Source organism: Pinus tabuliformis, chromosome Q (genome assembly GCF_031772625.1).
Source record: "Pinus tabuliformis cultivar Carrire ecotype Pingquan chromosome Q, CPIR1, whole genome shotgun sequence".
NCBI classification, from domain to species: Eukaryota; Viridiplantae; Streptophyta; class Pinopsida; order Pinales; family Pinaceae; genus Pinus; species Pinus tabuliformis.
Window position 1 is genome coordinate 1,226,966,372 of NC_142296.1, and position 12,362 is coordinate 1,226,978,733.

The window sequence follows — 12,362 nt, forward strand, 5'->3', positions numbered from 1 at the left end:
TCTTATGGCCGGGTTAACTTTTCAGACCTTAATTTCCTCCTTTCAAAAAAATCTTCAAACACCTTTTAGTTTCAAATACCTTTACAATATAGTAAACATACATATTTATTTATTTTCATATATATATATATATATATATATATATATATATATTCAAGCTCGTTGAAAACAATGTATACAAATTCCTAAGTACCCCCTTTATTTATTTGGAGTTGTCTATAATGCGACTTTTTAAGATTCCGGTGACGGAATCCGGCGGAAGAAATTGAGATTAAATCATGATTTGTTGCAGTTAAAATGGTTTTTTAACTGCATATTTGGATTCAGCACCCTGAAAAACCCCTGAGACGCTTTGATTGTGCAGAAACTAGCTATCAAACTTGCGATTCCAATAAATTGCTGCCGGATTTTCACCAAAAAAGCCACCGGAAAGACTTTCAAAAAATCGCGTTATAAACAACTGCTATTTATTTACTCTAACATCGTTTCGGTTGGTTTCCTTTCTCACAGCGAAAAAAAAATGTTGGTATGACATCATTAACTATTTTATATATAAGAAAATATCTTTTATATATATAATCAGTTGAAAACAATGTATTCGGACTCCCACATTATCACTGCAACGTTACATTTAGACTTGAATTAAACTCGGGGTAGCACATTGCATGATATCATTCCTCATGCTCTTAGGTTGTCCACAGATCCATTAAAACCCCTCAAGTTACTGAGTCACAGGTAACCCATGTGAATGTGTCTGGAGTCCATCAAGGCGACGAGCAAGGAGATGAGGATGTGCTCAGAAGCGACAGAGAATCCTCTCTTTGCGGCACTGCAATTGAATACAATGTACTTAAATTCTGAACCACTTCACTCATGCTTGGTCTATTTTGAGGTGCGTGTGAACTGCAAGTCAATCCCAAATACAGTACTTTAATCATCTCATCTTTAATCGAGCACTCGCCTGGCGCGCCTCTCTGGAAGAAGTGAGGAGCAACAGTTCTCAAGGGATTGCCATCGCCAATGGCATCCACCACCCACTGTCGAAGTGTCGTTCTTCCATTCGAAAACATCTCACATGTTGGGCTTTTACCGCTCACCATTTCCAAGAGGACGATTCCATAGCTGTATACGTCAACCTTTGAGGTGATTCTCGAACCAGCTGCATACTCTGTAACAACACAAGACAAACACAAGTAAGATCAAGCTTCCATAATCAAGATTAATAAATTATACGAACACAAGGAAGAGTGAATAATCTTGTTTGTACCTGGTGCCATGTAACCGATGGAACCCCTAATGTTGGAGGTAATAAATCCGTCGCCCATGTCGCCATATTTCAGAATTCTTGAGAGCCCAAAATCAGCAATTGCAGGTTTGAGATCGAAATCAAGCAAGATGTTGGAGGGTTTGAGATCACAATGAAGAATAGGTTCTAAACCCTCTTTGTGAAGATAAATCAATCCATTCGCCACTCCCACTGCGATACTCACCGCAGTTTCCCAATCGAGAATTTTCTCTTCTATATGCCTCGCCAAGGTTCCATTCGGCATCATCTCCATAACCAGCGAAACCATTCCGGGGCTGTTGCAATAACCCAACATTCGAACTAGATTTCGGTGTCGTGTCATGCCTAATACCCGCAATTCAGCGATTAGATTATCGCGAAATGACTCCATGCTTGTATCTTCTTTGAATCTCTTAATGGCGACCTCCAATCCATCAGAGAGGCAGCCTCTATACACTGTTGCTGTTTTCCCAGAACCAACTATATTCTGTGGACTAAATCCTAAAGTTGCCTCGAACAGCTCGGTTGTGGACATCGACTTTATAGAATTGGCCTTCTCTGAGATTCCTGCAGAATATTTCGTAAAGGCAAGATGCATAGCATTCTCCTTCTTCGACTTTGCTCGAGCACGGATAAAACAGAATATCGAAGCTGCTGTGGTGAACCCCACAAATACCAAGGCGGAGAATATTATAGCCAATCTCTTGCCTTTGCTTAGTCGGGGGGATGAAGAAGGGGCCGAAGCTGCAGGGCAAGCTACGCCGAGGATCGGTCCGCATAAACCTTTGTTTCCAAGAAAAGAAGCGGCCGTAAGATTTCGGAACGCGCCCTTGTTTGGAATCGGCCCCGACAGACTGTTGTAGGACACATTCAGAGAGCGGAGAGTTCCCATGTCGCCGAGGTATGGTGGTATTGAACCAGACAACTGATTATCGGAAAGATCCAAATCTGTAAGAGTGATCATGGATCGAAACCACAGCGGAACTTCTCCCTCAAGGCGGTTGCCGGAAAGGTTGAGATGAAGGACTTCCACGCAACTTCCCAAACTGGAGGGAATCTGACCACTCAGCAGATTGCCTGCGAGATCTATGTTGGTAACAAGCATCATGCCTCCGATCTCGACAGGAATGTTGCCTTCAAGTAGATTGCGCGGCATAGAAAACGATTTAACTATATGCCTTAAATTCGCAACAGCAGGAGGAATGGTACCTCGAAGCCGATTGTAGCCGAGATTCAAGTCTTGCATTTGAGTGCAGTTGGACAGGCTCTCTGGTATTGTGCCGCTCAAGTCATTGTGGTCCAGAGACAGACTACTAAGCTTCGTCAAACCGCGGCCAAGTTCTTCTGGTATACGCCCACTGAGCCGATTTCCGGAGAGCCAAAGCTGGGCCAAGCTTGAGCAGTTTCCTAGCTCCGCTGGGATCCCTCCGCTCAAGTCGTTATCAAATGCCAGGAATCTGGTGACCGAATTTAAGCGACCATAGTCGCTGGGTATACTTCCTGTTAGCAAATTACCCCTCACATTGAAGTACTGGACGTTTGTAAGATTACCTAACTCGGGCGGAAGGGTGCCCGTGAAGAAATTGCCACTTATCACGAAATCATTCAGGTTAGAGAGCTGTCCCAGAGATTTGGGGATTGTGCCCGTCAGAGAGTTACGGTAGATGGCGAGCAGTTTGAGTGTGGTGACGTTCCCAAGTGCGCTAGGCAACGGACCTTCAAAATTGGCTATGTCTATGAAGAGCGTCTCGAGGTACCGTAATTTGCCCAATTCTGCAGGAATTGTACCCGACATGCGGTTGTTTCCAATCATCAACGCCCGCAGTTGAGTGCAGTTGGAGGGAATCGATGTGGGAATAGTACCAGTGAGGTCGTTAAAGTCTAAACACAGGTATTGTAATCTAGACAATAAACCCAACTCTGGAGGTATAGTCCCATTCAACAAGAGATTGAAACACAAGTCCAGCACAGTAAGCTTTGTGCTGTTAGACAGAGCCAGGGGAATCGGGCCTACGAAGTTGTTCTGACGGAGGTTGAGATGGTGGAGGTTGGACAGCAAGCCAAGCCGAGGAGGAATGAAGCCACCGAGGTTGTTGTACGAAAAGTCGAGATACTGAAAATCAGTGGAATTGAAGAGACCGGTGGGAATGGTGCCACTGATTTGGTTGTGGGAAAGTGACAGAATGGACAGCGAGGAATTTGGTCCTCCAAAGAGAGAAGAAGGAATGGAACCCCTGAAACTATTGTAGGAAAGGTTGAGCGATGCCAAGTGGTGGAGATGGCCCAATTCCGGCGGGATTGAACCGGAGAGGCTCTTGTTTTGCAGATTCAGAGCCACTACTTTCCGTCGAGTCTTCTCGTCGCAGGTGACACCAGTCCAGTTACAGAAGTTCGTGTAGGACGGTTCGACCCAGTCATCCAGCGACAAATAATTGTAGGTTTGTTTGATCGCTAACAGGAGCTGCGCGTCCCGTGGAACGTTGGTGAAATTTGCCTCCACTGCACATACTGATACAAAAATCATCTGTAGCGCCAACCAGAGGAGCGGAGCACTAAGATTCCTTGGCCCTCTCATAATGAAAAGATATATGAGCGCGGTTCCTGTTGTGAGAGAAAACCCCAGGCTCTGTATGCTCAATAGCTTAAACAAATCCACTTGCTATGCTTAATGCCCAGGGCACCCTGAAATAAATAAATAAATAAGAGTGGCACAGGAGGTGGTAGGTATAATCCACTTGCTCTGCTTAGTGACCGCGGCGCCCTGAATTAAATAAGTGGGGCACAGGAGGTGGTGGGTACCCTGTGCGATGGATGTGGTCAATTTAGGGCAACTCTATCTCTACGGTGAGAAATTGGAATCCTTTTGTGCGTCAACGGAGATCTATCTACTTTGACTTTTAGTGTATTTGTTTTGAATTGATTTCATTTGTGTGTGAACGGAATAACATGCGAGTCTGCGACAATCTTTTTTAACATGTGGAAGAAAAATGTGACAGTTCTTTTTTGACCTAAGGAGTTTTCTTAATTTAGAAGACTTAAGTCTTGGAATGTTAATTTTTTTTAAATATATTTAAATATGGAGTTGTCTATAATGCGATTTTTTGGAGATTTCGGTGACGGAATCCGGTGGAAGAAATTGAGGTTAAATCTTGATTTGTTGCACTTAAAATGATTTTTTAACTGCATATTTGGATTCAGCGCCCTGAAAAACCCCTAGGACGCCTTGATTGTGCAGAAACTAGCTATCAAACTTGCGATTCCAATAAATTGTTGCCGGATTTTAACCGGAAAAATCCACCAGAAAGACTTCCAAAAAGTCTCATTATAGACAACTGCTTTAAATATTTATTGCATTTAGTTTTGTTTTGTGTTATGTATTTAGATTATTGTATTTATTAATGTATTAAATTTATTTTATTTTAAAAGATGTTTGCATCCCTTCACATATATGGCAGTGCATTAAGATAATTTTTTATTATTGAATTAAAATAAAAATATTTATATATGAATTATTTAAATATTTTTGAATTATTATTATTTATTAGTATATTTTTACATTTTCTATAGATTAAGATGATTGTTATCTATAATTTTCTATTTTTAGTAAGTGGTATCTTCATCGCTAGTTTATTCTTAACTGGTAGTGCTATGTAGGATGACTTATAGCACCTAAAAGGCAATGGCATGCATGGCATCTTGAGGACATTTACTTGGTTACATTTGTGCAATTTTGGAGTATAGTTATACTGTATGGGTTGTTTCAATTAACTTATAATTGTTATTATTATTTCTTTTGGTACAACTAATTTATAAGATTTTTAAATCAGATTAAGATATCTCCAAATTCATTTATGAATGATAAATTTATTAATATAAAATTTAGGTTGTATTAAATTAATTTAATTTTTATAAATATTTTTAAGCATATTTAATTTGTTAATATTAAAATAAATTAAAATGAAAATAAAAGATGGTTAATGATTCTAATTATTTATATCCAGAGAAACAAAGATATTTTAGAGACAATATTTAGATGGAGAAAATGATGATTATAATTTCGCAGGAAATTAAGCTCACAGGGAAAATTTTCCATCCATTTTAGGAAGTTATTGGAAAGGTTGTCATAACATGTCTCTTGATGCGAAGGACGTCTTTCCATTCTATGGAATCCTCTTCAGGTGGTATTCCAAGACTGATTTTCCAACCTGATAATTATGAAGGGAAAGTTTCATTATAGAGGGACGAAAGATGTAGTCTATCTAACAAAGGTATATGACCCCTCAATAGCGGGAGAGAACTTCACTTTTTGGACCGAATCTTGGCCTCTAAACAACTGGTGGGTAACTCACTATGAATTGTTGGTGGGGATTTCAACCTAATTAGATCCCTAAAGGAGAGAAAAGGAGGTGTACATAGATTGGACTCAGAATCTGCTTCCTTTGATAGCTACATATATAAAATCCAGCTACTGGATATACCAACCATTAATGGTTTGTATGCTTGGAACAACCGACGAGATGGAAGACATCATATAACAATTTGATTGAATTGTTTCCTTCTCTCTGAAGAGGTGATTCATAACGACATGTTTGTGAAAGCCGCTATTTTGCCTTGTCTTGGGTCAGACCACTGGCCACTAAGGCTTGAGTTCGATCTAAAGGAGGCCCCACACAATTGCCTTTTTAGATTTGAGACTTTTTGGTTCCAAAAGCTTGATTTTGTTGAGCTCCTCAATAGGTGGTAGATGGAAATGAATGTTTATGGTTCGTCTAAAATGCACATGTTTCAACTAAAGATTAAAGACTTAAAGGAGCGGGTGAAACTATGTGTTGCAGGAGCATCTAACCCCCTCCTTAATTAAAGAGGAATCCAAAGAAGGGCGAAGAGTACGTGGATCAAAGGAGCTGAATTGAAGGAGAAAATAAGGGAAATATATTTTAATACAGATTTAAAGTGGATTTAAAGTGGATATGTCTCGATAGACTTACTATTGTTAACAGCCATGCACGCATTTTGGAGAGCTTTCGTTGGAGAAAAATAAGGAGAGGATCTGATCGATCCTTCCTATCTAATGCTTCTTATATAAATGTAATGTGATAGGGTGTGATAGATATCTGTTTGTGAGGAAAAACTGAGTGAGTAAAATGTAGTCGAGCATGAGCTCATTTCTAAGGCTGAAAGGCCTTAGTATGTAACTGTTTTGTATAATATATAGAATCATGTTCTAGTGTATGTTGTGTACGCTTATGTGCGTTTTATAATTGAGTAAATCCTGTGTTGTGAGCTTGATCGATCATCAATCACTTCAGGATCGATGGTGATCTAATTATCGTTTAAACGCTATGTATGAAGAGCAAGTGAGGATTGGCATGTTGGCAATTGCTTGAAGTGGTTTCCGATCTCTATTTCTAATGAAAATCGTGAATATTCTGTGTTTAATGCTATCTTAGTGTCAAAGTTTATAAACTGAAAACACAGAGAAATGACTTCGCGTATCCATTGAACAGATCTGAATTAATATAAGTACTGACTCAGAGAAGAATCGGGTCTGTTTGAACCCATCGCATCAGGCGGAGAGGATGGTCAGATATCGCAACACGTGACAATTCCAACTTCCGATTGGTAATAGTTCCGATTTTTCGATTTCTGATTGAATCGGATCGGACTTGGGTGGACCGGCGGATCTGCCGACGTATATAGAGGCGCCCATATTATATTTTAAAATCCATCTATTGCTATGTATTGTATTACCATGTGGTCGTGAGGTTTTAGACTTATATTGCATGCTTGCGACGATGATTAAGGGATGATCGATATTTAAAGAGATCCACGGTTTAAAAATTAAAAGGTTTAAAGTTATTTAAAATGCTTCCGATGGGACTTTGTGGGACATAACCCATAGGCCTAGGATCGAAATTTATATATGAAAGGGGATTTTGGCAATACCCCAAGATCTCTTTTCATCACTATGGAATAAACAATTCTTTGGTAATATCTGATAAGATAAGGTTAAACTTGAAGACCAAATGAAAGAGATTCAACAATGTATGATCCTAAAGGGTAGATTCCTAGGAATGATAATTCAGGAAGGATTGATGTTATATAAGTTGGAACAACGACGCAAACATAAATAAACAATCGAGCATAAAAAATGTAGGTTACAGTGGCTTAAGGAAGGAGAAAGGAACTCTTAATTCTTCCATAACTCAATGCTGTAGTGTCATCATAATAATAGGATTTTCTCAATTTTGGGAGTGGATGGGGAAAGGAAAATCCTTCACTAAGAAATAGAATATGAATTGGTAATGTGTTTCCATGAGATTATGTCAGATAACTCATCCTCTAGACAACCATCTATTAATGTTGTCCTCCATTATATCCCTAGGATTATAAGCAAAGAACAAAATATGGCTCTAATGAGACCGATTTCATATGAGGAGGTGGAAATGGTAGTTATGAATTTGCCTAGGAATAAGTCACTCGGTCTCGACGAATTCACTTTCGACTTCTTCAAGGCATGTTGGGCCTTTCTAGGTTAGGAGATTTATGAGTTGGCAGAAGAATAATGAAGAACTCAATCAATTAATGTTGGCTTGAATGACACATTCCTTACCCTTATTCCAAAAAGTGGGCACTTGAAGAACCCTACTAGTTTTCATCCTATTGCTTTTTGTAATGTGATATACAAAATCATTTCTACAGTTATAGTGATCTGTTTGAAACCCTTACTTCCAGGATTGATATCAGCGAAGAAAACGGGTTTTGTATAGGGTCGTCACATCGCAGATCACATAATTGAGGCATGAGAAATCATACATTCCTTACGAGTATGGAAGAAATCAGGTATGTTAATCAAACTGGATTTGTTCAAAGCATATGATCGGCTTAGCTAGGATTATTTGTTACAAATTTTAGAGGCCTTTAGATTCTTTGGCCAGTGGATCTCTTGGATAGGATCACTAATCTCAATTGGCTTCTTCTAAATACTTATAAATGGATCCCCTTCCTATACCTTCAACCCTTCTAGAGGTATCAGACAAGATGATCCTCTTTCTCCATTTATTTTCATTTTGGTTATGGAAGGGCTTGGGAAAATGTACAAGAATTCTTACTCTCTGGGTCATATCTCTGGTCTATGATTGTTTGGCCAAGATCTTCATATAACACATCAATAGTTTGTTGATGATGTTGTTCTCTTTGGCCCACTTACATTAAAAGAAGTGAAATATCTTAGGAGCATATTACAGAGTTGTATGGAGTCTTCAGGGACAACAATTAACAAGGATAAAACACATATTTTCTTCTTCAATTTCCATGAAGAAATACCTGCACACTTGACTCGTGTGTTAGATTTTCATCGATCCCAACTCCTGTCTAGATATCTTGGGGTTCCCTTGGTATTATATTATAAGTGGGCATCAAATTGGGAAGATCTCATGGAAAGGGTTTGACAAGGGGTCAGTGATTGGTATTTTCGGGCTCTAAATTTCGCAGGTCAACTAGTGCTTACCAAATCAGTGCTGCAAGGAATTCCGAATTACCAAATGGTAGTGATGCTTATACGAAAAGAAGATTTCAATAATCTTCAATCTCTATGGATAGAGTTCCTTTGGAGAGGATCAGTTAAAGTGCAAAGGTGGTCTCTAGTAGTATGAGACAAAGTCATTAGCGCAAAATGTATTGGCAGGTTAGGTCTACGAGATCCAGAATTGATTAGCAAAGCCTATAGTATGAAACTTTGGTCGTTGTGGTTGAAGGGAGGACCTATGCTATTGAAATGTACTTGGGAAAGAAAACACATGCCCTCTAGCACTCTGGTTGACTGTTTGGGAATGAAGGAGGATATCCAAGGCTCAAGGATTTGGAATTGGTCATAGCAATGGAAAGAATAAGTGTGTGAGTATTCTTTTTGTGAAATATGTGGAGGAACGACAACATCCTTTTGGGAAGATGCTTGGTAGTAGCTTGCCTGAATGGTAGAGAAAGAGAGCCTCCTATCGATTAAAGCCTTATCACAAACTTTGGGTGCTATTAAGGTGTCTCATTACTGGAAACCATATGAAGGTAATAAACTTTGGCGATGGTGGAAGGATAAAGATTATTGGCCTTCTTCAGAAGGCTCTTTTCCCCGTGAAGATTACTAGAAACCATTGACAGATAGGAATATTAGAGTATCTCAAAAGGACAATATTTTATGGTGGGGGCATCAATCATTAGGATTCTTTACTCTTAAAAAATCGTACTCCTTCATTGTTGGATTCTCATTATTTGACAAGCCAATGGTATGGAGTAGGATCTCGAAAGGAGCTTGGTGGCCAAAACTCTCTACATTTCTATGGTTAATAGAGTGGGGGTGCTTGCTTACATGGGATCGTATTCAAGAAAACGGGTATGTGGAGCCATCATTATGCCATCTTTGTCACCAACAAGAAGAGTCAACATAGCATATTCTTCTCTCTTTCAGTTTTGCAGGTGACATATGGGACCTCCTCTATCGACTCTTTGGTTTTCATTGACCATTCATGAAGGACTTGAATACTTTCGAAGATCGTTGGTTCTATTGTAAATTTAAAAACCTAATTGTTTCACATGCGTGGAAGTTGGTGTTAGGTTTCTTCCTTTGGAATTTATGGAAGGAGAGAAACCTTAGAATATTTAGCATGAAAATTAGTTCACCTCTAGTGCTAAAAGAAGTAATCCTCTTGAATATCTGGGAAACTATCGTAGCATTACCCTGTACCAAGGATGATTGGTTAATAGAGGATTTTGAACATTCCATTCTGAAGAACCTTGATTTAAATCCTTTGATGTGCCTAACCTCCCTATCCTAACTACATAACTCAAGATACTCTACATAGAACTCGTATTCCCCGCATCCTCCTTCCTTTCTCAAGTTAATTTTTGATGGTTCCTCTAAAGGAAATCATGGTTTGGCAGGATGTGGCAGGATTTTTCAAGATGCCAACTCCCTACCTCTACATATATATGCATGGTCATGTGGGGTAGCTACAAATAACTTGGCAGAATTTATGGCGCTTGAAAGAGGTCTTCAGATTGCAGTCAAATGAGGTTATAAGCTACTTTAGGTTCATAGTGATTCATAGGTTTCTCTTAGATGCATTCAAAAGTTGTTGAATGGGCATCCCATGCACAAAGTGGTGCACAACTGGTTCCTTCAAGAGGTGGTCTCTAATATGCAACAATTATTAACAACATTTGATTATATTTTTGTTTAGCATACACTTTGGGAAGGGAATAGGGTGGCAGATGTGTTGGCAAACTTAGGTTGTCAGGGTCAAAATTGCACCTTGGATGAGGATTGGTTGATCACTTTATATATAGGAGATTTGGAAAGTATACATAGGTGGTGGAGCAAGATAAATCCTCCTCTAAAGGTAGTCTCCCTAATGGGGGTGTCATTTAAGTGGTCTAAAAGGGAAAGTAACCACATGATTACCATGCGGAGGGTACAAGTGGAGGAAGGGACGGTGGTTGTTGGAGGGCGTGTGTAGAAAATCTGTGTAGATTAACTCGATAATGCAATATAAATCAAAGCAGAATACTATAACCTACTTCTACTATCAATTTGCAGAAGCTTAAAGATCAAGTTGAACAATATAACTAGAAGAAGAAGAATCAGTGGCATGATACACATGAAAATACTTTGGGGAAAGCCTCAGCTAAAAACCGCACACTCCTCATTATTTGTCCACAGTAAATTGGCTTGGCCTGTACAATGTTGTGACAACAAGAGAGGGTTCATGTTTTTTGTTATATTTCTTCATTGCATGGGAATTGGTCCTGCCTTTGAGATGGTGACAATGCTGTTAGGTAAACTGGACCTGAGATAGAGTCAAAGTTGACCAGGTTAAACAGTGATGGTTTTGGAGCACATAGTATTGTGCACCCATGGTATTATATGTAATGGAGCTTATAAAAAGCTGGAAGGACTTCATTGTAAGGCAAGACCTGGAGGTGAGCGGTGAAGGTTCACTTGGTCGGATTGGCCAGAGGTTTGGCCAATGCTAATAAGATCTTATTAGGTTGGGTTTTTCCCCGGATTTGGGGTTTTCCCAGATAAACATTTGTGCTTATGTTTTTATGGTTGTTGTTGGTTATTTTTATATTTATTCCTCTCAGTAATTATTTATGTTATGCAGTAAATTTCTTAACAACTGGTATTAGAGCCAGATTTTAGCTTCAAAGGGATTCTTTGATGCCACGAGTTTATAGTGCTTGATAAGATCAATGCAGCTTCAAATGGATTCTTTGATGCTATGGGTTTATAGTGCTTGATAAGATCAATGCAACCTTTTTACATATCTGGGTCTGAAAATAATGGTGGAACAATCGTACGCGGAACCTCGAGGAGAATGTGCGGAAGATAGTGCCGTAACTGCCAGGGATCACAGTGCATTTGCGATATTTACCAGTTTGGAACATGTTGACGAATTGTTCGGGATTCATGCGGCTTCGAAAATTGTTTGTTTTCTGCTACGTGAGGCCACCGGTGCTGGAATCTACGAGGTTCTCGTCGAGCTTGCAGTTGGAGCGGTTTGATAGAAGTTTTTGAGCAAATCAAATTGAGAGAGGATGGATCAGAATGGCAGCAGCAATAAACAAAAAAAAATATTTTAATGAAGTCAAAATTATTGCATGAAAATGGGCATACTGTTGTAAGACCTGGTAAGGCATGTGTACCCCTCGGTGATCATTGGTAAAGTCTGGGTTAGACCTAGGTGATAGGGGGGATGTCGGGTTAACAATACCCCGGGTAAAAACTTTGAGGGGGGTAAGAGCTAGAGTGAGCAGGATTGTCTCACTTAGCAGGTTTGGCTGGAGTTAGTCAAGGAACCCCAAGTCAAGTTTAAGGGGGGAATTGTTAGGTAAACTTGACTTGAGATAGAGTCAAAGTTGACCAGGTTAAACAGTGATGGTTTTGGGGCACATGGTATTGTGCACCCATGGTATTCTGCCCGTGGTATTATATGTAATGGAGCTTATAAAAAGCTGGAAGGACTTCATTGTAAGGCAAGACTTGGAGGTGAGCGATGAAGGTTCACTTAGTCAGATTGGC

The 12,362-nt window shown here is 39.5% G+C and overlaps 1 protein-coding gene across 1 annotated transcript; it reads right to left on the minus strand.

Moving 5' to 3' along the window:
- Nucleotides 1-478: 478 nt before the first annotated feature.
- On the minus strand, nt 479-4,008 carry LOC149224221 (uncharacterized). The gene is made up of 2 exons (XM_089386038.1): nt 1,268-4,008; nt 479-1,168 (listed from the first exon to the last, which is right to left on the minus strand). The coding sequence occupies exons 1-2, from the start codon at nt 3,858-3,860 to the stop codon at nt 765-767; spliced, it is 2,997 nt and encodes a 998-aa protein (XP_089242164.1). The 5' UTR covers nt 3,861-4,008; the 3' UTR covers nt 479-764.
- Between the last annotated feature and the right edge of the window lie 8,354 nt (nt 4,009-12,362).